Raw genomic sequence first — 27,650 nt, forward strand, 5'->3', positions numbered from 1 at the left:
CGTTCTCCTCCCGCCCTCAATCTTTACCAGCATCAGGGTCTTTTCCAGTGAGTAGGCTCTTCGCATCAGGTGGCAAAAATTATTGGAGCTTCAGCATCAGTCCTTCCAGTGAATATTCAGGGTTGATTTCCTTTAGGATTGACTAGGGGAGAATGGATACATCTATATGTATGGCTGGTTCCCTTTACTGTTCACGTGAAACTATCACAACATTGTTAATTGGATATACCCCAATACAAAATGTTTTTGGTGTTTAAAAATAAAATTTTTTAAAAAAAGAAAAAAAGATTATTTTAAGTGGAAGGCTGACATAATCGATTTTGCTGTGAAAGTTCTTTTGAATATTCATGATAATGAAATCTCCATGGGTTTTGCATTGAGAGGAGTCTCCACCAAAGAAATATCACACATTTTGAATCTACAGCTCTCAGCTCTTCTCTTGCCAGTAGATGCTCAGGCTGTGTTCCCTATACCCTCCTGATACAATAGTTGATCCAATGTGCGGAAAGGGGCAGAAACAAGAGAGAGGGCTACTGAATGATCTCACTGTTATTATACTGTTCATAATAATAAACAGTAGTTCAATGGCTGTGATGAGAGCAGCGTGTGAGGGAGTGAGTGAAAGTCTCTTAGTTGTGTCTGACTCTTCGCGACCCCGTGGACTAGTCCATGGAATTCTCCAGGCCGGAATACTGGAGTGGGTAGCCTTTTCCTTCTCCAGGGGATCTTCCCAACCCAGGGATGGAACCCAAGTCTCCATAATCTCATTTTGGGGATCAAGAGCCAAATTAAATAATGCAGACTAAAAAAACAAAAATAAAAAGAAGAATGCAAACTACCCTGGGGCTTGCCCAAAGATGCTGTTCAATGGGATATTTGCAATCTTCCATTGATAACTGGCTCTGTTAATACATTGTAAAAATATGTCATTTTGAAATAGGATGGGCTCCATTCAGAACCTTAATTCAGCTTGCCTACACTACACAAATGAGTGGAAGGTACATCAGATATAAATATATATATAAGGCATTGATTGAAGCCAGGGAAGCAAAAAGTTATACAAGGAAATTTTTCCTTCATCAATGACTACATGGTTCAGCTGTGATTATTACATGACCGTATTAATATTAAATTGAATTATTATTAACCAAAAATGACTAGGTGAATGGAGGAATGGGTACAGAAGAAAATGAAGTCCTCAAATCAAAAAGCAATAATGTGCATTATAATTTAGGAATACAATAGTAAATATCAGAAGAAAGTGACTTGAACATCTTTTCTCTTGGAAACACAAGTCAGAGGTGAAAAAGAGATCAGAAGACAGTTTTTAAACAATTTATTGTAAGTCATGTAAAGTTATTTGACTTTCTGATAAACAGATGAGAAAATAAAATTTAATATGTAGTGATGTTATAGAATGCTATCACTCCAATGACTCTTTGCTGAGAAAATTCATCCCTGTAGCTCAAATTCTTATTATACAATATAAGAATCTTAATATTTCTCTCCCTGGGAACTGGCTATGGAAGTGTTAAACTTATTAACCAGAAATTTATGAGTATAAACTTTAGTGAGGCAATGAACATTTTCCAATGAATTTATGTATTTATTTTTTGGTGTGTAAGAAAACTCAGTGATGTTTTCTAGAGCTCTCCACACCCAAGAAATTTACCAAGAGTACTGGAAATATGAATAATACAAAAATAAGAGAAATTTTGGGGGAATATTGAATTTACCTAGAAGAAATGATTGTAAAACTTCCTTTATTGTGTTCTATATAGAGTTAACAAAATATGTTATGGACATAAGCCATTATTTGGTTGATTTCCATCAAACACAGCTTTGAGCAGGTCACCCCAAGCTCAAAAACATCTGCCTTATCACCTACAAAATAAAGCCTGAATTTCTTACCTTGACATTTAATGTTTTCTGTGCTCTACCCATAAAACATATTTTCTAGGTAATTTACTGCTGTTCTCCTTTGTGTACCCTTCAGTAGAGTCAAAATGAGATTCCAATAGTTCTTCATATTTATTTATTGTCTCCATGACTTTTTTTGTTTGTTTTTTGTTTGCTGTTGACTGCTTAGCAACCTCGTCCTCATTTCTAAAATTTGATTTACCTTAAAATTATTTATATATTTAAATTTGCATGGTTTAATTTAGTGTAAATATATGTTTGCAATTATTTATCTTAAACATTCTTTTCTTAAGAATTAAAAATTAATTCTTCTACCTGAAAAATGAAGTCTTTGTTAAACTTACATCCTTTTTTCTAGCTATTATCTGATCTACATTCTATCTTTTACAGTTATGTTTCTTGAAGGCACTTAAAGATGTATTTTAGGTTTAATTAGGTCTTTGACTACTTGGTTGCTGTTGTTCTTTAGTCGCTCAGTCATGTCTGAATCTTCTGCGACCCTCTGGACTGTAGCCCGCCAGGCTCCTCTGTCCATGGGATTTCCTAGGCAAGGATACTACAGTGGGTTGCCATTTCCTTCTCCAAGGGATCTTTCTGACTCAGGGATCAAACCTGGGTCTCCTGAATGTCTCCTGCACTGCAGGCAGATTCTTTCACCGCTGAGCAAACGGGGAAGCCCACCAAAGCAATGTCAGTGTAGTTCTGGAAAGTTACAAAGATCACTATAGATATATCTCATGGAGGTAAGAAATCAGAGAAAGCAAATGGAGATCTTTGTAGGCTAGTTGTTAGCAAACATTTTTTTGAATTTATATGTACTCCCTAATATATTATGAATAAGAAGGAAATTCTGCTGTTTGCAACAACATGAATGGACCTTAAGGGCATTATGCTAAGTGAAGTAAGTCAGACACAGAAAGATAAATACTGCTTAAAGATAAATACTGCTTGATGTCACCTATATATGGAATGTAAAAAAAAAAGTCAAACTCATAGAAACAGAAATATAAAGGTGGTTGCCAGAGTCAGGGGTGTGGGGCAAATAGAAGTTGGTGAGAGATAAAGTCTGAGGATCTAATGCAAATTATGACAGTACGCTTCACTGGTGCCTCAGTGGTAAAGAATCTTCCTGCCAATGCAGGAGATGCAGGTTCAGTCCCTGGGTTAGGAAGAGCCTCTGGAGAAGGAAATGGCAACCCACTCAGTATTCTTGCCTGAGAACTCTCATGGACAGAGGAACTTAGTTGGCTACAGTTCATGGGATCACAAAGAATTGGGCACGACTGAGCACAGCGGAGTATGGTGTGACTACCAAGTGTAATAAACATGCTGGACTTGTGTATGGCCTGAAAAGGGTGGTCAGAGGGTAAAGACCACACATGACATAAGAGCAGAATGAAAGGTGTGTCATACAGATTTGGTCCTAATTTTCCATTTCTGTGCAGAGTCAAATCCTGAGACATCGTTTCTCATACCCTGAACATCTTCATACACTAAAAGTGACTACTCTAGACAAAGAAAAAACTTTTGGCAGTTTTTGTTTTTTTGTTTTTTTGCTCAGAATGCCTCTTTAATCCTAAAAAAAGCTGAGGGGCCTATTTAACATCCTTGCTCCCAACCTGTACAACAACTTGGCTGGCCCACAATGGGCAACAATTATTTTTCTTGTGTTCTGGAGCACAGAGAGGCTTCTAGGTAAAATCCATTTATCATTAGTATCATTAAAGTTGAGAAGTAGTGCTATCATGCTGCCAACATTAGATTGTCCATGCTGGCAATTTTAGGGGAGATCATTTTTTTTTAAATATTCAGAGGTAGTACAAAAATAAATGTCTAATATTTATTCCTTCATTTATCACACAATTACATAGCACATACTGTACATCAGATACAGTTCTAAGTATTTTTATAAATAGTAACTGATTGACTTTTTTATACCAGTCATACAAGTCAGATTCTATGATTACATCCTTGTCCTATAGATGAAGAAATTGCAGTTCAGAAAGGTGAAGTACATTGCCCAAGGTCACACAGCTAGTTAGAAACTAGTTGAGATTCAACCTCGGATAAGCTGCAGATTCCCATATGTGGCAGCATGGTGACTAATGAATACATGTAGAGAGAGTTTAATAGCTCATTGTAGTGGCTAATTTGATTGCACTTACTTCCTTTATGGTATCCAACATCTGGGGTGTGTTTAAAGATTGCTCAGGTGCTGAAAATGCTGTCAGGCATTTAAAGGTCTGGCAGTACAGATAACTTGAAAACCCTCCAGCTACAAACACCAAGGATTGCTCAATAAATTATAACTAACATCCTTATAAATGCATGGCTGAACTGCTAAGAAAGGGAAATTGCCTTGGGCCAGAAATGAAGAAGGAACTGAAAATCAGGACAGTGAACTGGCGAGCTGACACTGACTGCCTGGAGGTATTTATCACTCTTAATACAGGGGCTTGAATTTAATACCAGTGTAGGGAGAGTTGGAACGGAGCCCCACACCTTTTATAGGATTACCCCTGCGGTATGAGTGAGAATTCAGGGAAAGGGACTCTCAAAAGTTATGGGAAGGACTATAAATTTATACAGCCGCTTTGGAGAGTAATGTAACCATGTCCCATGAATTCAAATATGTGTATCCTTATGACCAAGCAATTTCTTTCCTAGGTTTATGCCCTGGAGAAATTCTAGGCTATGGAAAAAATCAGACATGGACAAGAATTTTATTGTAACATTGTTTGTATCAGTAAAAACTTAGAATGGGAGAGTGGATAAATGAATTATGTTATATTCATACCATGGAATACACAGAGCAGTGAAAATCAATGTCCTATAAACACGTATCATCAGGGATAATTCTCAATAGCTTCACTTTGGTGAAAAAGAGACAAGTTGCAGAGTATTTGCAGCATTAAGACTAAATGCTGAAAGGTAGAAAATCAGAATTTTAAAAATAGTAATTCTTTTTTTAAATATGTTATTTATTTGGCTGTGTTGGTCTTTGTTGCAGCATGTGAGATCTTTAGTTATGGCATGCAAACTCTTAGCTGTGGCTTGTGGGATCTAGTTCCCTGACCAGAGATAGAACCCAGGCCGCCTGAACTGGGAGCATGGAGTCTTAACCACTAAACCACCAAGAAACTCCCTAAAAATTGTAATTCTTAACCTCCAGAAGGAAAGAAACCAAAAAGGACTTCTACTTATCCTTCTCCAATAGGAAAGCTCCATCAGCACTTCAGATGAGGTGGCAGCTACCCTCCAGACAGACTCTCAAAGCAGGTCCCAGAGCCCAGTGAGAAAGACATGGTTTTCCTGGATGTTTTCTTTCTTTCTTTTTTTTTTTTTTTAATTTGGAAAATGTAGTTTCTTTCTTTTTTTTTTAAATTTTATTTTATTTTTTAAACTTTACATAATTAGTTTTGCCAAATTTATGCATATTCTCATCTATTGCATCAAAAAGCAAAGCAGGTCAATATAGCTGTAATTCTTCTTTCTCCCCACGCTGCATCTTTGCCTCACTCTGGCCTGGCCAAGTGTCTCCTCTTTCCTGAATCCACACAGACGCTTGTACTCTCAAACTTAATACAAAGTCATTTAATTCCCTTTGGTTTTTAAACCTGCAGTTTTAGTCCATCATGCTGCTCACCAAATAAAGCATGGTTTTAAGGATCTGTTTATAACTGTGAGTGTGTGCTTTATAATCACCTTTTTTTCTATCACACATGATTAAACTAACAAAAACAAGAATCCAAGAAGACCCCAGGACATAATATAACAATTACTGTTAATTCTTTAAAAACATCTTTATCGAAAGACATTCAACATTCACATAAAACAATTTACCAATTTAAAGTGTATGACTCAATGTTTTTTAGAACATTCAACAGAGTGGGCAACCATCAGCACAATGAATTTTAGAACATTTTTATCACCCCTAAGAGAAATCCCATCAGCAGTCACTCATCATTCATCCACCCTGTTTCTGCCTGCACCTTCCTTTCTCCAAGCTCTTTCCCCCATTACCTGCCACCTGCTTTCCCACCAGCCCTAGGAGACCACTAATCTACTTTCTGTCCCTGTAGAGTTGCCTAATCTGAATATTTCATATCAGTGGAAGCACACAGTATGTGGTGCTTTGTGACTGATTTCTTTCACAAGGTTCATCCATGCTGTAGCATGGATTAGTATTGCATTCCTTTGTATTACCAAATCATAAGATAATATATGGACATATAAGATATTATATGAGCCTGTGTGTGCTCAGCTACTCAATTGTGTCTGACTCTTGCAACCCCATGGTCTGTAGCCTGCCAGGCTCCTCAGTCCATGGGATCTCCCAGGCAAGAATACTGGAGTGGGTTGCCATTTTCTCCTTCAGAGGATCTTACTGACCCAGGGATTGAGCCCAAATCTCCTGTGTCTCCTGCAGTGGCAGGCAGATTCTTTACCACTGAACCACCAGGGAAGCCCATTGTATGCACATATCACATTTCATTTAATCTTTCATCTGGTAATGAACATTGAGTATTTGAATTATTTTCACTTTTTTTGCTTTCATGAATATTGCTGCTATAACATTCATGTATAAGTTCCTTTGGTGTCATGTGTTTTCATAACTAAGTTTATACCTAGGAGTGGAATTTCTGGGTAATATAACTTGATATTTAACCCTTTAAGGGCCTGCCAGACTATTTTCAAATTGGCTGCACCATTTTACATACACAGCAGTCATGTGTGAGGGTTCCAAGTTTTACACAGCTTCGCCAACACTTCTTATTGTTTATCTTTGTAACTGTCCTTATCATGTGGTATCTCATTGTGGTTTTGATCTGTATTTTCCTAATGAATAACATGGCCGTCCTTATCAAGTGGTATCTCATTGTGGTTTTGATCTGTATTTTCCTAATGAATAACGGCATTAGGCATGTCTTCATGTACTTATTGGCCATCTGTATATATTCTTGGGAGAAATATCTGTGCAGCTCCTTTGTCCATTTTTTAATTGGAATATTTGGTATTTTTATTACTGAATTGTAAGAGTTAATCATACATTCTAGGTATGTATCATCAGATGTATGATTTTAAAATATTTTCTCCCATTTTTTGGGTTGTCTTAACTTTCTTGATGGTAAACTTTGCATCAAAAAAGTGTTTGTTTTTGATGACATACAATTTATTTGTGTGTGTGGGTGCTTTTGACAACATATCTAAGGAAGCATTAATCCAGTATCCTCAAGACATATACCTTTGTTTTTTCATAAAATTTTATAGTGTTAGATCTTAACTTCGAGATCCATTTTGAGTTAGTTTTTGAATGGAGTGTGGTAGAAGTCCAACTTCATTCCTTTGAATGTGGTATTCAGTTACCTCAACACCATTTGATAGAAATATTGATGAAAATATTGATCAACACAATTTGATGAAGATTTTGAATTACTTTGACACTTCTGTCTCAAATCAAGTCAACATAAATGTGAGGCTTTATTTCTGGACTCTAGATTCGGTTCATTCATACGTATGTCTGTTCTTATGTCAGTACCAAACTGTTGTGGTTATAGCTTTTTAGTAAGTTTTGAAATAAGGAAGTGTGAGTCTTCCAACTTCACTCTTTTTCAAGACCATTTTGGTTATTCTGGATCTCTCACATTTCCATATGATTTTAGGATGAGCTTGCCAGTTTTTGTAAATAAGTCAGTTGGCGTTCTGATGGGAATTGTGTTGAATCTGTAGATCAGATGGTGGATATTGCCATCTTAACAATCTATGAATACAGGGTATTGTTCAGTGTATTTAGATTTTCTTTTACTTGTTTTAACAATGTACTTCTAAGTACTGGCTAGCCTGAGGAGGTACCGTCTCTCCCCAGTCAGAAAAGTTCTCAAGATATTAAACATCAAAGACAAAACCAGTTTGATGTCAGTTATATGTGGAAGGTAAAAAATAATACAAATGAATGTATATGCAAAACAGAAACAAAGTCACATGTCTAGAGAACAAACTTGTAGTTACCAAAGGGGAGAGGGAAGTGGAGAGAACAAATTAGGGCTATGGGATTAATAGATATAAACTACTATATATAAATAAATAACAATGTACTATATAGCACAGAGAATTTTACTCTTATCCTGTAATAATTTATAATCCCATATAATCTGCAAAAATACTGAATCACTATGTTGTACACCTAAAACAAATATAATATTGTAAATCACCTATACTTCCAATAAAAAATAATGAAAAGATGTCAAACATCATAATATACAGAAAATTATAAAATGTAAACAATACAAAGTCTAACTTTAGAGCCCATACTTCTAAACATTCTCCAATATTACCTCTTTTATTCTACAATTAGTGAGAAATTACCAAAAAATTATATTAAAATATTGCAAGAGGTATTACAAGCATATACCTCTTCCTACTCTTGAAAAATATGAGATTGATCAGTTCCAATACAAGTGTATTCAATGGCATAATTGAATATTGTTCCAAATAGAAGTAGCTATGAAAGTCAGAACATTACCAAAAAAAAAAAAAAGAGAGAGAGAGAAGCAATTGAAATGTTGATGGGTAATCAAAGCAATTAAAACAGAAATTGTTCTTGTGTAATGAAATGAAAAAACACATGCTTTCATAAGACAGGCTTGAATTCTGATTTTGTTTTTCCCACCAACTAGTTGGGTATGTTATTAAACTGCTCTGGGCTATGGTTCTATCCTCTGTAAAATGTAGTGATAATAGTGGGTGAGGGCTTTTCTGGCAGTCCAGCGGTTAGGATGCCGCTCTTCCACTTCCAGGGGCATGGGCTGGATTCCTGGTCAGGAACTAAGATCCAGCATGACTCGCATGGCAGGGCAAAAGGAAAAGAGTAATCGTGGCCACAAAATTGTAGCTGTGTGTACAGCTGACCAATAATTCAATCTCGAATTTGACACAAAAGCCAGGTTAACTACCTTTGAGAAAGTTACACTCTGAGGGAGATAGAAATGTCAGTGGACACTTAAACTGTGGCAAGCAGCTAAAATACTGAACAAATACAGAGAAGCAGACAAGATACATACTTGAAAAATTCAGTCTTGCATTTTTTTATTTCCTAAGGTGCTAGTCTGTGAGTGCCTAATTTTAATTTTTCACTGGAGGGAGACTCTTTTGAAATTAAATATTAGGAAATGTAAAAGGTTAACCATATTTCTTTGTTCCTAGCTTAAATTCCAAAATAGCTTAGTGTCATTGCTTTTTTAAGGCAAGTTTTTACATAATGCCACTTTATTAAAGATAATGAAGTGAAAAGGAATAAATAAATGAGTTTTTTGGATAATATATTTGGCAAAACAGATCATATGAGTCAGTATATGCTGAGAGTAAGAATGGCCATCCTAAAATAAATGAAATCTTGGGTTCGGTGTCAGAAATTTGATACTAAAATATGCCTAGGTATATGACTGTCAGGGGCAAACTTTTACAGACAAAAGGATCTTAAAATACATGTTGGAAGACAGATGTTGCAGAAAACATTTGTCATCAATTCTAGTCAATTGGTTTTTACTGATCAACAATTCTGTACTTCTGTTTCAGGCTCACGCTTCAAGATGAGAAATTCTCCTTTAAAAATGAAAAGAAGAAAAGTTAAGAAATGGCAAATTGAAGAGCAGAGACTCAAGTAAAACACACAAAGGCAACTCAATCCTGTCATCTTATTGGAATGCTATGTTTAAATACTTCATAAATATTTAGAAGAATTGTGTATTGAACAAAATCAATGAACTTTATTATTCATGAAAAGGAGGATTCAGACATAAATGACTGAGGACCTGATTATTAGATATGCAACACGGTTACCTGGGCTTCCTTTGTGACTTAGATGGTAAAGAATCTGCCTGCAATTCAGGAGACCTGGGTTCCATACCTGGATCGAGAATATTCCCTGGAGAAGGAAATGGCTACCCACTCCAGTATTCTTGCCTAGAGAATCCCATGGACAGAGGAGCCTGGCAGGCTACAGTCCATGGGGCTGCAGAGAGTTGGGCATTAAGGAGTGACTAACACAGACGCATACACATGATTACCTAATAAATTATCAGCATTTAATTAATTCATTCTTTCCTTCCTCCGTTCTCCCATCTGTCCACCCATCCATGAATTCATTCATTTGTTCATTTAACTTTTGGCTTTCTAATCCTCCCAAAGTAAGTTTAGCTGCTATTCTTCATGACCTCATCAGAAATATTTCATGGTAGATATACGATAACTCAGTGTGAGTCTCTCACATATATGGTACTTAGCAAAAAAACTTAGACCTCACAAAAGAGACATCTCTGACTCTCAGGACTAAAACCACCAGAGGGCTGGAGGTGGGGTGGGTATTTTCCATAGGAAATGGACCAATATTTGCTTGGGAAGGAGAAAAGTTGCTGATGCTTTGGCTACCATGGCTTGCAGAGTGTTTTTGCAGAGAGCTGCCATACTCTTTTCTTTTAAATTTAAATTCCCCCTAGGCAATGGTGGGTCCACTAATCCTGCTAAAATGTACCTTTAGCCTTTAGTGCTGGGGTAGTTGTGATGTACCGCATTATGGCTGAGCATTAGTTGGCATTTACAGGGATGTGTGCTTGAGAAATAGGTCCCGTGTTACTTATTCCTTGATAGCTAGATTGGAGCAATAGCACATCCAGTCCTAGGCAGAGTGCCTGGCTCCCCAGGGTGTACACCAAGCAGAACTGTTTTCCTTTCTAAGTCATCTTTTACTTGCTCAGTCTGCTCTTATTCCTCCTCCTTTTCAATAAATTCAGTATCATGTTACAGTATTCTGTAGCAGTTTTCATTGTTTAAGCTATGTTTCTTAACAAAGGCTCTCACTTACTATAATGAAAAAACATTTGGAAATCATTTTGGAAATTATAAGCAGAAAGCATGTCAGGGTTAAAGTTTATTGAATATATCAAAGATATCTGCAGTTTGATATCTGTAGATTTCCTTTCCATGATTTATGATGTAATGCAAATATATAAAAAGTTATTGAAACAAAGCATTTTAGATGGTGATTGCTTGTAAACATGCCACATATTAAAAGCTAAATGGGGAAATTAAAGAGATAGAAATATTACCTAAGAATATTTAAATATGGAAGTTATGGATAGAGATGTTCCCTGAGAAGGCTGGATGGCAGGATTTCACAAGCTGCCAGTATTGATTGGGTTCTCAATTTAGGAGGTCCAGTGAGTCAATATTATCAGTTCCGTCAGTGTCAGTGTGCCTGATTAGCATTATGTGAACTCTCAAGAGACACATATAAGCCAGTTTGCCAAAGTTTTCATTTAGTATGGGACCAGAAATTACATGGGGATCTGCCACCCTGGTTACCTCCTTCCTCATATAAACGTAGCAGTGAGGTCAAAGCAGCCATCAAGATACCTCCTGGTCCAAACAAATTCAATACAAAGGAAATGACACAAGTGGTCAGAGCTTTGGGAGACAATATAGTGATGTTTAAGATACTACCTCAGGTCAAATATGGACTTTGCTACTGACTAGCTGGGACCCTGGGCAAGTTGCTTATCCTCTGTATGTCGCATCTGAATAAAAGGGGATAATAGTGGTAACTCCGTGAGGATGTTGTTTTGAGGATGAGATGACTAGTGCGGTGTAGAAAGTGCTTATAACATTACCTGGTACATAAGCCATTCTGTATGTGTGCTCATCATTTGAATTCATTCTGAGAAGCACTTCAGGCAGAAATGAAGAAAACTAGCTCTCTGTGACCACCCTCTCTTAATGACCCTCTCTTAATGTTTCATTTGTGCTGGGTCCTGTGGCTTTTTGTCCTGCTCGATAGGTGTGGATAATTACCAAAATGTTTCTCTTGGTTCTCCTTTTACCAGGCTTCATGTGGAAACCTTTCATTCCTTATAAGTGATTTCTTATGTAGAGTAATCCGATTGAGTAGATAACTTTATATTTCACTCTATACTCACCTTTGTTGTTGTTTAGTTGCTAAGTTGTGTCTGACTCTTTGGATGGTAGCTCGCCAGGCTTCTCTGTCCATGGGATTTCCCAGGCATGAATACTGGAGTGGGTTGCCATTTCACCTTATAACTCTCTTTATTATTTTTTCACAGCTCTCTTTTTGAATTTAGAAGTACTTTTCTTATTTTTTTTAGTTAAGAGACTTTCATATCCTGCCTTACGGCTTTGATTTGCAAGACATTCTTTCTACTTAGGAATTCTTCAGATAACTGGTTTAATACAGTTTATGTGAATTTTGCAAGTCCATGTCTTAGGGATTTGATAATGCTAGTGGTGATAATGATGATGACATGATGACAATAACAATATTAGCACTATCTTTTATTGAATCTTTGCTGTGTACCTGGCTTCATATTAATGCTTCCTATATTAGTTCATGAAATACTAATAATAAACTGATGAACTTGGTACTGTTTATCTTTGGTTTATACATGAGGATGCTGTGAATAGAGAGGTTAAGTAACTTGCTCGACATCACACAGGTAATAAATCGCAAAACCTAGATTCTATTCTGAGCTAGAACTCCAAGGTCAGCGTTCTCAGTGATGTTGCTGATAGATTCTCAAATAATGCTGCCCCTCACCCCCTGCTTTCAGCTGCCTTTGAACCACCAACTAAGAGCAAACAAGAAAACACTCTCTACATTTTTCTGAGGTGATATTAAAGACAGGATCAAATTCAAGGGAGACCTAAATGATCCTTCACACATACTAACACAGATATGGGTCCTTAGGCTAATTAAAAACCTAACAGTATGTTGAAATCAGTCTTTATAACTGAAAGTATACGGGACTATGTGAATTGATAGTATTTTGATGCATTAGCATCAAAATATACCCAGGCATCTTTGGAATTGTTTCCCGAAATGTGTTTTTTGAAAGTTTCCATCTATGGAATATCCCATTATGTAATAGTTTCATGTGGTTTAAGCCATAATTATCAGTCATTTTCTAACAATTCTGACTTTGAAATCAAAGGACATTTGGAAAGTTCCTCATTCAGGACTATATTCATGTCTCCAGGTCTCTGCTTTATCTCTTCCAGAATCTCTTTCATTTCAGTCTCTGATGCTACCTCTCCACTTAATTACTCAAAATTAAAATCCTGCATGATACACTGAGTTCTTTGGAAAAGCAGTTGTCTGAGTTTGTTTTAAAGTGGCAAGGTTAGCAAGATACAGGAAGGGGGCAAGTATGCTTCAGGCTAGCAGCCTAAATTCAATGTACTGGTATTGGTATAGAACTTCTCTGTCTTCTTATTTCAATATTTAATTAATTTCAGGGGATTACATTGTTTATACTTCCTAATTAGGCCTACTGGCCTTCACTATTGTTCTCTTGTCTCTAATCAGAAATCATTTGTTTCGGGAGCTATGCAGAGTGGAGTTAGACGAGGGCTTTTAGAACATTCTATACACTGGATTCTGTATATTTGTAAATTATGCTGATAAGCACTTTTGTAGCACAATGAGGTCAAGACAGTCTCATCGAAAATGGCCTTTTCGTGCTGTACTCAAGCCAAAAAAAGGGAAAAGATCATAAAGGTACTATGTTATGTTTGCAAAAGAAATTCAATGCAGGACAGTGGTTACTTTTGACAGTGGTTACTTTCAGCCAATCTTAAAGTGACTAAATGAAATAAATTCTCAAAATGTACAGAATTTAATTAAAGATATATTTATGAAAAACATATTGTATGAAAATATACAATGTTACATGCTATAAAGCACAGAGAAATATTAAGATACAGTTCATGATTTTAAAGAGTTTGTAATTTAAAAGAGAGACTAAAGATACACATGCAATTAATTAAATAGAAGAAGACAGAATATAAATGCCCTTTGTCAGAAGCACAGTTTAGCCTAAAAGAACATAGCTGGACTGAATTTATCTACTAAAATTTAATTCATTCATTTAACTGCTATTTATTGAGTGCCTACTATGTGCCAGGTCTGGAGATATAGCCCTTGCTACCAAGGGATGCTGATCTTTGGAAATGAAATTCTTGACTAATTTTCAGGATACAGGGTAAAAAATGGAAGTAGCTTTAGCTTTGGAGTTTGAAAATAGCGAATCAAAACCTGGCCCTATCAATTATTCATTGGGTGACTTAAGCAAATTATAATCCTTTTAGCTTTACTGCAGAAATTAGAGGGTCATCTTTGACTCTCTCTTCTAATTTCATCCTAAATAAAGGTAATCAACAAATCAGTCTTTCAATGTTCCTTGAATGTTTTCCATCTTCCCCATGCTTTTATCCCTGGTCCAAAGGCTTGCCCTCATGATTTGTTTATGGATTCCATACCTTAAATTAGGTTTGGATTAGTTTTGTTTACAGATTCTAAATTAGTTTTGCTCTTCCCATATCATTCTTCTTCAATCTATCATGCATGTTGTAACCAAAGCAGTCTTTTTAAAACTTTTCCCCGAGTATAATAGTCCTGTCTTCAAAACTCTTCAGTCTTGTCTCATCACCCAGGAAATGCAAGCCTGTATTTCTTAGGAAGTAAGTTTAGTGAGCTGAACTCTGCTTACATTTTTAACCACACATGCCAATCTTCCTCCATATCCACCCTATGTTCTCTACCTACCAGCGTGCTTTATGCCTGTGTGCCTTTGCTCATGCAATTGTTTTTTGTTTTTGTTTTCTTGGCTCTACCACACGTGGGATCTTAGTTCCCCAGGGATTGAACTGGTACCCTGTCCCCTGCATTGGGAGTGTGGAGTCGCAACCACAGCAATTTTTTTTTTAATGCCAAAGTTTGAAATTTCATCCTCATTCTCACTTCACCAATCCTATCTAGAAAACTTTAAAATTTTATTGTTCCTTTAACACTTTACTCAAATGCAATCTTCTTTACAGAGCATTCCTTGATGATGTGGGCACAGGTAATTTTTTCATTCTTTAGTACTCATACAGCATATTGTATGTATCTATGTTTTATGCATTTTATATATATAAATACATTTTTATGTATAACGCATATGTTGGCACAATACATTATAATGTCATTATCCTTGTATATACCAATTGTCTCAAAAAGACTGAACAATTGAGAAAAAGACAAAACCTATCACCTTTGAATTCTCACTTCTAATGTAATGTCTGCCAAGGAGAGGTTGTGCAATGAATATTTATTTTAGTAATGAAGTTTGGGGATAAGTGGAAAGAACCAAGTGCCTTGTGGAAGAGATGGTATTTAAGGCCTTGAAAAACTTCTGAAATATTTCATGAATTAAAAAAATATAATTTGGGGATGTCTAGTGTTTAAATATACATATACACATAAATACTATATATATCTTCATCATCTTCCCTTTACTGCTTAAGTATTTTGCCAGAAAAACTGTCTTTTCCATTCAAGGCCCTGGATGCAGTACTCTGAGCATGGTGAAGACTTATTAAGTAGGTTAATAGTCTGATTTAAAGAAGCATTTTCCTCATGTCTCTTTAAAAAAGGTACCATTCTGATTCTCCGGTACTATGTGGTGTTGAAAATGCCTGACTTTTTAGCTGAGTCATAGATGTCTGTATACTATACCTAATCCCGAATAAAATGCTGATATTCACTCTATATATTTAATTTCTCCTGAACATGCTAAAAAATACGTAAGTAAGTAGGCCTTTGATCGTCAGTGGAGAATATGTGATAACCCTGGCACCTCACTGCTATTCAGTTTAGCTCTCCTGGGCAGATCACCTGAGTCTGGCTGTAAAAGTATTAACTTGGGCATCTTTCCAATGCAAATCATGTCTATTTCAGGTTATCAATGATGGTTATGCTCTTAGTTATTCTGGCAGGTTTCTTATCTGAATTTTGAAATAGAATTAACAATACTTTCTGAGATATTCCATTCCTTACTAGTGCATGTTTCTACTTAAGGAGTTCCTTTAAAATACAGATAAGGGACTTTCCTGGTGCTCCAGGGGTTAAGACTTCTCCTTCCAATGCAGAGGGTGTGGGTTTGATCCCTGGTTGGGGAACTAAGACCACACATGCCTGGAATCCAAAAAGCAAAAACATAAAACAGAAGCAATATTGTAACAGGTTCAATAAAGACTTTAAAAATGGTCCATATAGAAACAATCTTAAAAAATTAATTAATACAAAAATTTTAAAATGTACAGATGAAAAACCACTGACACCAATAAGGATATTATGAATAACAGAAACCCAGAACATCGTGGCTGGCAAAAGACAAGGAAATCTATACTCTTGCAGTCTACTTTAGGATAACTATTCCCTTCATTTTAAACCACGTTTTCTGAAATAAATCTTATTATTTTGGCAGCACATCATGGTTAGGAGACAGAGAAGTCGGCTTTGGAGGCTTCGTTGAGTTTTCTTTTTTCCACAAGAAAGAGAACTTATGAAGGAACCTACGCTGCCTGGAGATCTTCCCTTAGAAACCCCTGCATAATAAAGTTATTGGCTAAATTTGAGGAGCTCAGCAAAGGAGCTCAGTATTCTTGCTTGAAAAGTCCCATGGACAGAGGAACCTGGCCGACTACAGTCCAAAAGGTCGCAAAGAGTCAGACACCACTGAGCGACTGAGCACATAGGCACACACACAGGAAGCATCTAGAGGAAACATCGTTGAGTGCAATCCTATAGTATTGGAGATGCAGCTATAGATATATAGCCATAATTATATGTGGGTGGTAATGCAGAGAGGATTAGGAAGGCAAACTGGAAGGAGGGCTAGCTTGCTTTCATCGCTTTCCTCCTGTCAAAACCTGAAGGTTTGCTCCCAACCTTTGGGTGTCTGTACTTTGGGAGTTTTCAGCGGGATTCTCAGCCCATCGACCTGCTCTAAGCTAAGCCAGACGGCCTGATGGACGGCTACTTCATGTTCGTGGTACACTCTCACACCCACGCTCCTTCTCACAACTCTATCCACCTTGGACCCTGAGCTGGTGGAGGTGCGAGGACAGGCTCGGAAGGAGCGGTGGGGACGACCCCTCTCCGAATGCCTTTGCAGCTGCCAAAGAGTAGCCAACAAGCGCCAGATTTACGTGCACTTTGAAAGAAGCATCTCCACCATTGGCTTTCCGAGCGGCGCTGTCGCTAGGGAGCGGCGGGCAGGGCGAGCCGAGACCCGGGAGCAGCCCGAGCGGGTGTTCCCGTCACTTGGGCCAGAGCGCCGCCGCGGGCGGGCGCGGACACGCAAGCACACGCGCGCTCCCCGCGGGTTCGAGCCCCGCAGCCCAGGTCCGCCCGAGGGTGCCCCCGGGCGCGTGCTTTAAGCAGAGCCGCGCCTCCCAGCTTGCCGCCCGCCCCCTGATTCCCGCCGCCGCCGCCCGGAGGAGAAAGGAAGCGGGAGCCTCCGCTCCAGGTTCCCCGGCGCGGGCGCTGCGGAGAGCTGCGGGCTTGGGGAGGAGGAGGAGAACGCGGTGAATGAGTGCCCGCCTCGCTTCCGAGTTGTGTGAGTTGGCGGCGCCGCGCCCCAGCTTCCGGCTCTCGGCGCCCCACGCGCTCGCTGCTCCCGCGGCTGCAGCCCACGCCCGCGCCCGGAGCCCCAGCTCACCGCTCCGGGGGAGCCGAGGCTCCCGAGCTCCCGGCCCGGCCCCGGTCCAGCGGAAAGCAGGGGTGTCCCCCGGCACAGGCGCACGGCCGCACTCTCTCCCGCTATCTCCGTGGCCCTTCGGTCTCTCCATGGCCTCGCATCAGCAATCCCGGATCCAGGCTTACCTGGAGAAGAACAGGATCGGTCCGCTGTTTGAGGTGAGGCGCTGGGGTGCGGGCGGTCCCGTTTGTCTTAGGAAGAAGGGGTGCAAAACACCCCGGAGGGAAGTACGGGGAGAGAAGGGAGACACCGGAGGGGCGCCCCCGTGGCCCCGGTTCTCTGGCATTCGCTCTGCCCGGGCCAGGTGTCCTGGAACGCGGCCGCGCGGTCACCTCTTCGGTTACCTGGGCGCGGACAGGTGAACTCTGGGAGGGCCGGCCTGACCCAGGCAGGGATAGTTTGAGGTGTCCGACTGTCCTGTACCGCTCACCACATGCACAGGGGCCCTGACAGGCTGAGACGGATGGATGCACACACTCAGTCTTACACACGCTCACTTTTTTCCTGGAATTCACACTGTCTTGCGCGTTGCTTTCTTTTTTTTCCTCTTCCAAATGTGGGCAGTAGTAGAACCCGAAAAAGGTGGAGGAGGTGCTTAGCAGTGGGATGGAATAGGGTTAACCGGGAGAAAACTGAATTGATAGGGAGTAGGTTTCAGCAGGTGCGGGCGTGTTGAATGAAATTGTCCAGCTGAGGCGCTGACATTGGTCTCTGGATGGAAAAAAAAAAAAAAAAAAAGCCCTTTGCATTGCAGCCCCTACCTGTGCTGGAGTGGGGGTTGGGGGAGAAAAGGGGGCGGAGAAAGGTTCGGGAAAAGCACACGCATATTTATGGGAAGGAGACGTGGGACTCTGAGCTGTTTTTTTCTCGCCATCAGAGAACTGATGACAAAATACTGTAGGAGAAAAGAAGAGCGGGAGAACAGGAGAGAATGACTGAAAGCCGAAAGGGGCAGAGCGTCCCGCCGGTGGCCAGGGCTCTGGGCAGCTGCAGAGACCGGCGGGGAGGGGGTCCCCACGGCCCCCGTCCTCTCTGGTTCAGCCGGCCAGTTGGGCACCGACCTACTGTGAGAGGATGTGGGGAGGGGGTCGAAATTCCCCACTCCCCACAATAAACCCCAAAACATTGTGGTCATTTTTGAATTTTACATGACCGCGGTGTTTTAAGACTGAAACGCGGCAAGAGGAAGAGCTAAGCGGAGGATGGAGCACCTTCGCCAGGACAGATGAAAGGAGAATGACAACTGCAGGAAAAACAAGAATGCAAATTAATGTCCCATCACAAAAAGGGAGCAGACAAGGGTGTGATCAGAACGGGTTTCACATTCCCAAGATTTTCAGGATCTCTTATTTTTCTGACCAACTTTTAAGTTAACGATGTACTGTCTTGAGATATGCAACCATTATTTCAACCCAAACTCATTGTTGTAGAGTATTCATAAAGTCCTACAGTATATGTATTGATTCTTGTTTTTGCCAAAAGTGTGAACAAAGGTCCACAAAAGCAGAGTATTAATAGGGTATTAACAGAATTGCTGGAGCTACTTGAATTCCTTTCTTTGACTTTAAAGATTAGAGACTATATACAATTTTGTGTATATATATATTAAATTATGTATATACATATACTAAATATACCTACATATATTTAAAGGAGAAACATAATAACCCTCTGTGGCACAGTTGATTACATCAAAAGAAACATAAATGCATTTGGAGTGTTCTCTAGAATATAAAGTATAGTTTTTAATAGATGCTGTTGGTGTTTGTTAACTTTTAAAATTCCCCAGATTCTCTCCAAGTGATAACAATAGAGTTTGGAATATATGTAAACGTACTACATAATTAGGAAATAGATCCAACTTGGTTTTTATTAAATGTTCACATGTTCAGGCACTGACTGGCTAGTTCCACTGATAAATTGTAAGTGATGGTAAAACTGTGTCATGAAGTGTTAGACCTCCTTACTAAAAAACAAACAAGGACAGAGTTATACACTTTGTATTTTATTGATTTGGGAGAGTAACATATTACATATACTCCTCTATTAGCTTGGATTACAGTTTGAGTAGTTAATTTTTTAAGGTTGATGTGCACTGTAAGTGATTAAAGGGAGAAAATGGGTAAGTTCTCTTCTATTTGAAGAAGAGTTCCTTATGCAACAGTTTTGTTTTTTTTTTTTTAATCATGAGAGAGCTTAGTTTTTGAGAGTAGAATTACATATACTTTACAAAATTGGAAAATCTCCTCATACTAGAAAATTAGTGAAACTAGTGTAAAATGGACATACTGATCTATCATTCTCCTCAAAGCTCTCAGGACTTCAGTTAATGGTGCTCATAAAAACTGCTTCAAGAGATCAGAACAGGAGCTGAGGCATCTGAATTTAGTAGAAAGTAGCACAAAGGACTGTAACATATTTAATTCTTGGGTCACATTGTAAGAAACAATGATATAAGCTAAAATCTCCATTTACCAATCACAAATTGAAATCATTAGGTGATGCCAGTTTTTATTATCTGTGCTTTGTTGTGATGTGTGTGTGTGTGTGTGTGTGTGTGTGTGTTGAGACACTGGAGTTGGTGACATAAGCTTACTTTAGTTTTGAAAATATACAGAACCAGACAGTACCTTCCCTTTACAGATCTTGTTGGGACTGTTTTAAGAAAACACATTGGAGTGAGACACTTTAAAAACAGCACATGAATCTTACTTAAAACAATAGCAAGGGTAACATATACTGGTTGTGAGAACACTTGTATCTTTTTTTTAACCTGTACAGGTTATTTACTTAGTTAATTTCTTACTTAGTTTACTTATTTCTAACATTTTGTCACTGAAAATTATTGGTTGGGATGGTGCTCAGGGCAGTCACATATCTTGATTCAAGCATGGTCACACTCACTCTTGTGTGTGTGGGTCATCCTCACACTGACACACACAAGTGTGGGAAATCCTACACCATATAAAATCACTTGTATGTGGAATCCAAAAACAAAAAAAAATGATACAGATAAACTTATTTACAAAACAGAAACAGATCCACAGATGTAGAAAACAAATGCATGGTTACCAAAGGGGGAAAGGGGGAGGGAGGGATTAATTAGGACTTTGCAATCAACAGATACACACCACTGTATATAAAAGAAATAACAAGCAATATAGCACAGAGAACTCTACTCAATATCTTGTAACAATCCATAATGGAAAAGAATTTGAAAAAGATTATATATTCATATATATATATATGTACACACATAGTCATATATATATGAATCACTTTGCTGTGTACCTGTGTACATTGTAATCAACTGTACTTCAGTTTAAGAAAACAGTGGTAACAAGGCCACCCCTGTAATAAAATCCATGCCAAGAGACATCATAATGAAATTTCTAGAGAAAAAAGAAGAGATTAAAATCCTGAAAGCAGCCAGAGAAATGCAACACTATCCCTATAGAGGAAAAAACAATTAGAATGACACCAGATTTGTCATCATACCCACGGAGGTCAGGAGGCAATGGAACAGTATTTTTCAAGTGCTGAAAAAATATAAAAAGAATCTAGAATTCTATAGAGAAAATATCCTTCAGAAATAAAAGGGAAACCAAGAGAATCTGTCACCAACAGTCCTTCCTGAAAAGTACGGCTAAAGGAATTTCTCTAAACAGAAAGGCAATGATAAAAGAAGAAGGAAGTTTAGAACATCAGGCAAGAGAAAGAACATGGAGAGAGCAAAAACACAAATGAGTACAGATAATACAAAAATGAGTACAGGTAATACATTTTCCTTCTCCTCTTGAATTTACTAAATTATGTATGATTGAAGTTCTAATTATGACATTGCCAAATGTGGTTGTAAATGTATATAGAAGAAATACTTAAGAAAATTGTATTATTAATATAATCAGGGAAGAGAAAAGGGGTACAAAGGAGGTAAGGTTTCCGTTCCTCACTTGAGCTGGTAAAATGACAACACCTGTTGATTAATTCTGCATGTATGGTATAATATGTAGTATGTACATGCGTGCTCAGTTTCTTAGTTGTGTCTGACTCTTTGTGACCCCATGGACTGTAGCCCACCAGGCTCCTCTGTCCATGGAGATTATCCATGCAAGCTCAGTTTCTTAGTTGTCTCTGACTCTTTGTGACCCCATGGACTGTAGCCCACCAGGCTCCTCTGTCCATGGAGATTATCCATGCAAGATAATGGGAGTGGGTTGCCAATTCCTCCTCCAGGGGATCTTCCCAACCCAGGGATTGAACCCGAGCCCCTTGCGTCTCCCATATTGACAGGCAGATTCTTTATGTAACACTGTGCCACCTGGGAAGCCTCAGTTCAGTTCAGTTCAGTCACTCAGTCATGTCCAACTCTTTGCAACCCCAATAACTGCAGCACGCCAGGCCTCCCTGTCCATCACCAACTCCTGGAGCCTACCCAAACTCCATTGAGTCGGTGATGCCACCCAACCATCTCATCCTCTGTCACCCCTTCTCCTCCTGCCCTCAATCTTTCCCAGCATCAGGGTCTTTTCAGATGAGTCAGCTCTTCACATCAGGTGGCCAGAGTATTGGAGTTTCAGCTTCAAAATCAGTCCTTCCAATGAAAACCCAGGACTGATCTCCTTTAGGATGGACTGGTTGGATCTCCTTGCAGTCCAAGGGACTCTCAAGAGTCTTCTCCAACACCACAGTTCAAAGCATCAATTCTTCGGTGCTCAGCTTTCTTTATAGTCCAACTCTCACATCCATACATGACCACTGGAAAAACCATAACCTTAACTAGACGGGCCTTTGTTGGCAAAGTAATGTCTCTGCTTTTGAATATGCTATCTAGGTTGGTCATAACTTTCCTTCCAAGGAGTAACTGTCTTTTAATTCCATGGCTGCAATCACCATCTGCAGTGATTTTGGAGCCAGAAAATAAAGTCAGCCACTGTTACCACTGTTTCCCCATCTAATTGCCATGAAATGATGGGACCAGATGCTATGATCTTAGTTTTCTGAATGTTGAACTTTAAGCCAACTTTTTCACTCTCCTCTTTCACTTTCATCAAGAGGCTCTTAAGATCTTCTTCACTTTCTGCCATAAGGGTGGTGTCACCTGCATATCTGAGGTTACTGATATTTCTCCCGGCAATCTTGATTCCAGCTTGTGCTTCCTCCAGCCCAGCGTTTCTCATGATGTACTCTGCATATAAGTTAAATAAGCAGGGTGACAATATACAGCCTTGACGAACTCCTTTTCCTATTTGGAACCAGTCTGTTGTTTCATGTCCAGTTCTAACTCTTGCTTCCTGACCTGCATACAGATTTCTCAAGAGGCAGGTCAGGTGGTCTGGTATTCCCATCTCTTTCAGAATTTTCCCCAGTTTATTGTGATCCACACAGTCAAAGGCTTTGGCATAGTCAATAAAGCAGAAATAGATGTTTTTTCTGGAACTCTCTTGCTTTTTCCATGATCCAGCAGATGTTGGCAATTTGATCTCTGGTTCCTCTGCCTTTTCTAAAGCCAGGTTGAACATGTGGAAGTTCATGGTTTTGTATTGCTGAAGCCTGGCTTGGAGAATTTTGAGCATTACTTTACTAGCATGTGAGATGAGTGCAGTTGTGCGGTAGTTTGAGCATTCTTTGGCATTGCCTTTCTTTGGGAAAAACCGACCTTTTCCAGTCCTGTGGCCACTGCTGAGTTTTCCAAATTTGCTGGCATATTGAGTGCAGCACTTTCACAGCATCATCTTTTAGGAGTTGAAATACTAGGGCAAGTAAAAAATCTATACAATAAGATGCCCTCAAAAAATATAGGTAAATAAAAAAGAAATTTTTAAAAATGTGAAAATAACCCATAGGAACAGGAAAATGGAGGGAAAAAAGAGAGAACAGACAGAAAAACAAAAAAACAGGGCAGGCTTTAGTCCTAATATGTCAATAATTGAATGCAAATGGTCTAAATATACCAGTTAAAAGATAGATTGTCAGAATGGATTAAAAACACGATCCAACTAAATGCTATCTCTAAGAAACTCATTTCAAATATAAAGATATAAGCAGGATACAAGTAAAAGGGTGGAAAAAATATGCAGACATCCAGAGAAAGCAGGCGTGGCTATGTTAATGTCAGATAAAGTAGACTTTGGAGAATAGAAAATTACCAGAGACAGGAATTGTCATTGCATAATAATAGAAGGGTTAACCCACCAAGAGAAAGAGCAATCCTGAGTGTGTATGTACTGAGCAGCAGAGTTACAAAATGTATGAAGCAGAAACTGATAGAACAAAAAAGAAAAACAAATCTGTAATTATAGTTCAAGATTTCAAAACCCCTCTCTTGACAATTGAAAGAGCAACTTGACAGGAAATCAGAAATGCTACAGGAGAAAGCAACAGCACATCACACAACAGGATCTAGTTGACATTTGTAGACTGCTCTATGCAACAGCAGCAGAAAACGCATTCTTTTCAAGTTGCTTGGAATGCATATAGAGACAGACCATTCCCTGAACCAGAAAACAACCCTCAATTGAAATCATACAAATGTTTTCTCCATCACAGTGGGATAAAACTAGAAGTCAGTAACAGAAAGAAAAGAGGAAAATTCCCCCAACACTGGGAAGCTGTACATCACACTTCTACCTAATCTACTGGTCAAAGAAGAAATCACAAGGAAATAAAAATACATCAAACCATGAAATGGAAGATATGTTAAAATTTGTGAGATGCAGCTCAAGCGGGGTGGAGAGGGAATTTTATAACACTAAAATGCATATGATAAAAAAGTGGATGATGGCAGACCTAAAGAGGACTGCCCTTTCTATGCCATTCCTCTGTCCACTCCTAATAGTAGAGGACAGTCTATCCAATGAGAGAGAGGGCCCTTCTTCTGCAGTGAAGGATATGTGAACATCAGTAAGGTGATAACAATAAGTATTTGCTCATATATCATGTCTTGTATCTAGAAGTAGATCTTAAGTTCCTGAAGGTGGGAAACAAGTGCCTCCTGCTTTATTGTGTATCTACTTTAGTGTCTAGTGGAGCCCAGACTATAAATCAGGTGCTCAGCCGATGTTAAACAAAATTTTATTCAGTTTGTTTAATTGAATTAAACAAAACATTGAGTTGTGTATATTTTTCCTTTCTATGGAGTAAAAACATTGAAGGTAGAACCAGCTAGCAAATACCATCTTGATGTATATTCCTTTAAGACCTAGAGCAAAATATCCCACATCCCATTAATTAACCTTTATGTACAGTGAATAACATAATTATGTACTTAATTACCTAATTCACTTTCAGCCATATTTTCCACTTCTTAATATCTGCTTCCTACAGAGGGCCTGATAAATTAATTCACACAGCTCTACAAGGCTTAGTGCATAACTCCTCCCTCTCTCAAGTGCATTTGCGTTTAACATGGAGGAAGATACATGACAAAGTTATGTTGTTGTTCAGTCTCTCAGTTGTATCTGACTCTTTGCGACCCCATGAATTGTAGCATGCCATGCTTTCCCTGTCCTTCACCATCTCCTGGAGTTTGCTCAAACTCATGTCCATTGAGTCAGTGATGCTGACTTTGGCCATCAGGTGGCCAAAGTATCGGAGCTTCTGCTTCAGCATCAGTCCTTTGAATGAATTTTCAGGGTTGATTTCCTTTAGGATTGACTAGTTTGATCTCCTTCCTGTCCAAGGGACTCTCAAGAGTCGTCTTGTCCAGTACCACCATTCAAAAGTATCAATTCTTCGGCACTCAGCCTTCTTTATGGTCCAGCTCTCACACCAGTACATGACTACTGGAAAAACCACAGCTTTGACGATATGGACCTTTGTTGGCAAAGTGACATCTCTGTTTTTAATATGCTGTATGGGTTTGTCATAGCTTTTCTTCAAGGGAGCGAGCGTCCTTTAATTTTGTGACTGCAGTCACTGTCTACAGTGATTTTAGAGTCCAAGAAAATAAAGTCTGACACTGTTTCCACTTTTTCTTCCTATATTTGCTGTGAAGTTATGGGACTGGATCCATGGTCTTGGTTTTTTGAATGCTGAGTTTTAAGCCAGCTTTTTCACTCTCCACTCCTACCTTCATCAAGAGGCTCTTTAGTTCCTCTTTGCTTTCTGCCATTAGAGTGGTACCAACTGCATTTCTGAGGTTGTTGATAATTCTCATGGCAATTTTGTTTCTAGCTTGTGATTCATCTAGCCTGGCATTTTTCATGATGTACTCTGCATATAAGTTAAATAAGCAGGGTGACAATATACAGCAAGAATACTGGAGTGGTTTGCCATCCCATGCTCCAGTGGATCATGTTTTGTCAGAACTCTCCACTATCACCCGTCTGTCTTGAGTGGCCCTGCAAGACATGTCTCGTAGCTTCATTGAGTTATGCAAGCCCCTTCACCATGACAAGGCTGTGATCCATGAAGGGGGTGCGTAGTAGGTATTCTACTAAATAGTTGTCAGTACATTTATGAATGAAGACAATCAGGACCAACCTGTCACATCTCAAAATTATGGTTTGTGTATGAGTTATATTTTGTAGTAGGAATCTGGAAATGTTCTCAGCAGTTTATGGGAGATTTCACTGTCTTGAAAATTCATCACAAGTTTGTCTTTTCAAAAGCTATTAAATTCTTCAGTGCATCATGTTTGGAACTTCATTTCCACTCATTTGGTACTTATTGGATGCTGTATCACATACTGAGAAGTATAAATTTATATAAAAGGTTTCCTGTCCTCAAAAACTCCTGTATATTTATTAATAGAAAAGACTGACACACTCGGGACACTCTGAACCATTCTGTTCTGATAATTTTGCAGAAGCACACCTTGATTGTCTTGGTGCTTGGTCCACTTCATGCTCGTCAATATATTCCATCATTATACTATAAGAAGTAAAAAATTCATATTTAAAATTCACATTTAGAGATTAGTTTTCAAGACATTTAGCCTTGAAATCAAGTATGTAAATTGAATAAGGTAAAGGGCAGATTGTTAATAGAATAGCTTCTGTTGTTATTATTTTTGTTCCTGAAAGTTCTTAGCAACAGAAAGACATCTAAACATGAATTAGTATCAGTGTCTAAATCATCTGATAGTTGGATAGTGCTCTATGTGAAATACATTGATAGTTTTAGATTGTAAGTTGTTCCTTTAACATAAAAAGATCAGTTTCTTTTTGAAGTGTAACCTGCAGCATACAGGAGTGTATTCCTTCACTGTTTGAACATATTGATCTAAATTCATAGTGATCAAGATGTATTGAATTGAGAATGCATTTGATTTGCCTATACATTGAAATAACGTTTCTATTTGTATGGAGTGAACTCCATTGTATAAGACATTGAAGGTGCATGTTTCTGAGACATTAATTCACTACTCTTGTACCCCCAAGAATTCTCTCCATAGGATCTAGTGTTGTTTTGGTTATTTCACCTTTTCCCAATACATTTTTTATTTCCCAAATATAATAACCATCTTAACATTGTATAAAATTATATAATTTAAATAGCTGCTGCTGCTGCTGCTAAGTCACTTCAGTCGTGTCCGACTCTGCGCGACCCCATAGATGGCAGCCCACCAGGCTCCCCGGTCCCTGGGATTCTCAAGGCAAGAACATCGGAGTGGGTTGCTATTTCCTTCTCCAATGCATGAGAGTGAAAAATGAAAGTGAAGTCGCTCAGTCGTGTCCGACTCTTAGCGACCCCATGGAAAACAGAGCATTATTCTATTCTGACCGGAAATATTTCTGGAAACATTCCCTAGTATCTTTCCTCTTAGTGATATAACAATGATATGAAAAACAACACTGTTAAAATATGCAGATGGAGATTTCTTCGGTAGTCCAGTGGCTAAGACTCCGCACTTGCAATGCAAAAGGCCTGGGTTCTATCCCTGGGCAGGGAATTGAGTCCCATGTAAACCTGGGAGTTTACATGCTGCAACTAAAAAGTCCATATGCCACAACTGAGACCCTGGACAGCGAAGTGAATAAATAAATACTAAAATATATATGCATATATATATCTGTATGTTGTTGTTGTTCAGTTGTGAAGTCATGTTCGCTTCTTTGTGATCCCGTGGACTGCAGCATGCCAGGCTTACCTGTCCTTCACTGTCTCCCAGAGATTGCTCAAATTCATGTCCATTGA

At 38.8% G+C, this 27,650-nt stretch overlaps 1 protein-coding gene and 1 long non-coding RNA gene across 3 annotated transcripts in view; both read left to right on the forward strand.

The window, feature by feature from the left end:
* LOC132342159 (uncharacterized) overlaps window positions 1-9,679 on the forward strand; it is a 56,535-nt gene extending 46,856 nt beyond the window's left edge. The window contains exon 3 of the long non-coding RNA XR_009490407.1: window positions 9,496-9,679. This is a non-coding gene — a long non-coding RNA (uncharacterized lncRNA). The remainder of the gene's footprint in view (window positions 1-9,495) is intronic.
* A 7,332-nt stretch (window positions 9,680-17,011) lies between these two features.
* C14H8orf34 (chromosome 14 C8orf34 homolog) overlaps window positions 17,012-27,650 on the forward strand; it is a 364,536-nt gene continuing 353,897 nt past the window's right edge. Inside the window, exon 1 of one of the 2 annotated variants that reach the window (XM_010812074.4) lies at window positions 17,012-17,668. In XM_010812074.4, coding sequence (XP_010810376.1) covers window positions 17,342-17,668 — 327 coding nt within the window. In that variant the 5' untranslated portion in view covers window positions 17,012-17,341. The remainder of the gene's footprint in view (window positions 17,669-27,650) is intronic. The other variant, NM_001199131.1, reaches the window with a different exon arrangement.

Source organism: Bos taurus, chromosome 14 (assembly GCF_002263795.3).
Source record: "Bos taurus isolate L1 Dominette 01449 registration number 42190680 breed Hereford chromosome 14, ARS-UCD2.0, whole genome shotgun sequence".
Taxonomy (NCBI): domain Eukaryota; kingdom Metazoa; phylum Chordata; class Mammalia; order Artiodactyla; family Bovidae; genus Bos; species Bos taurus.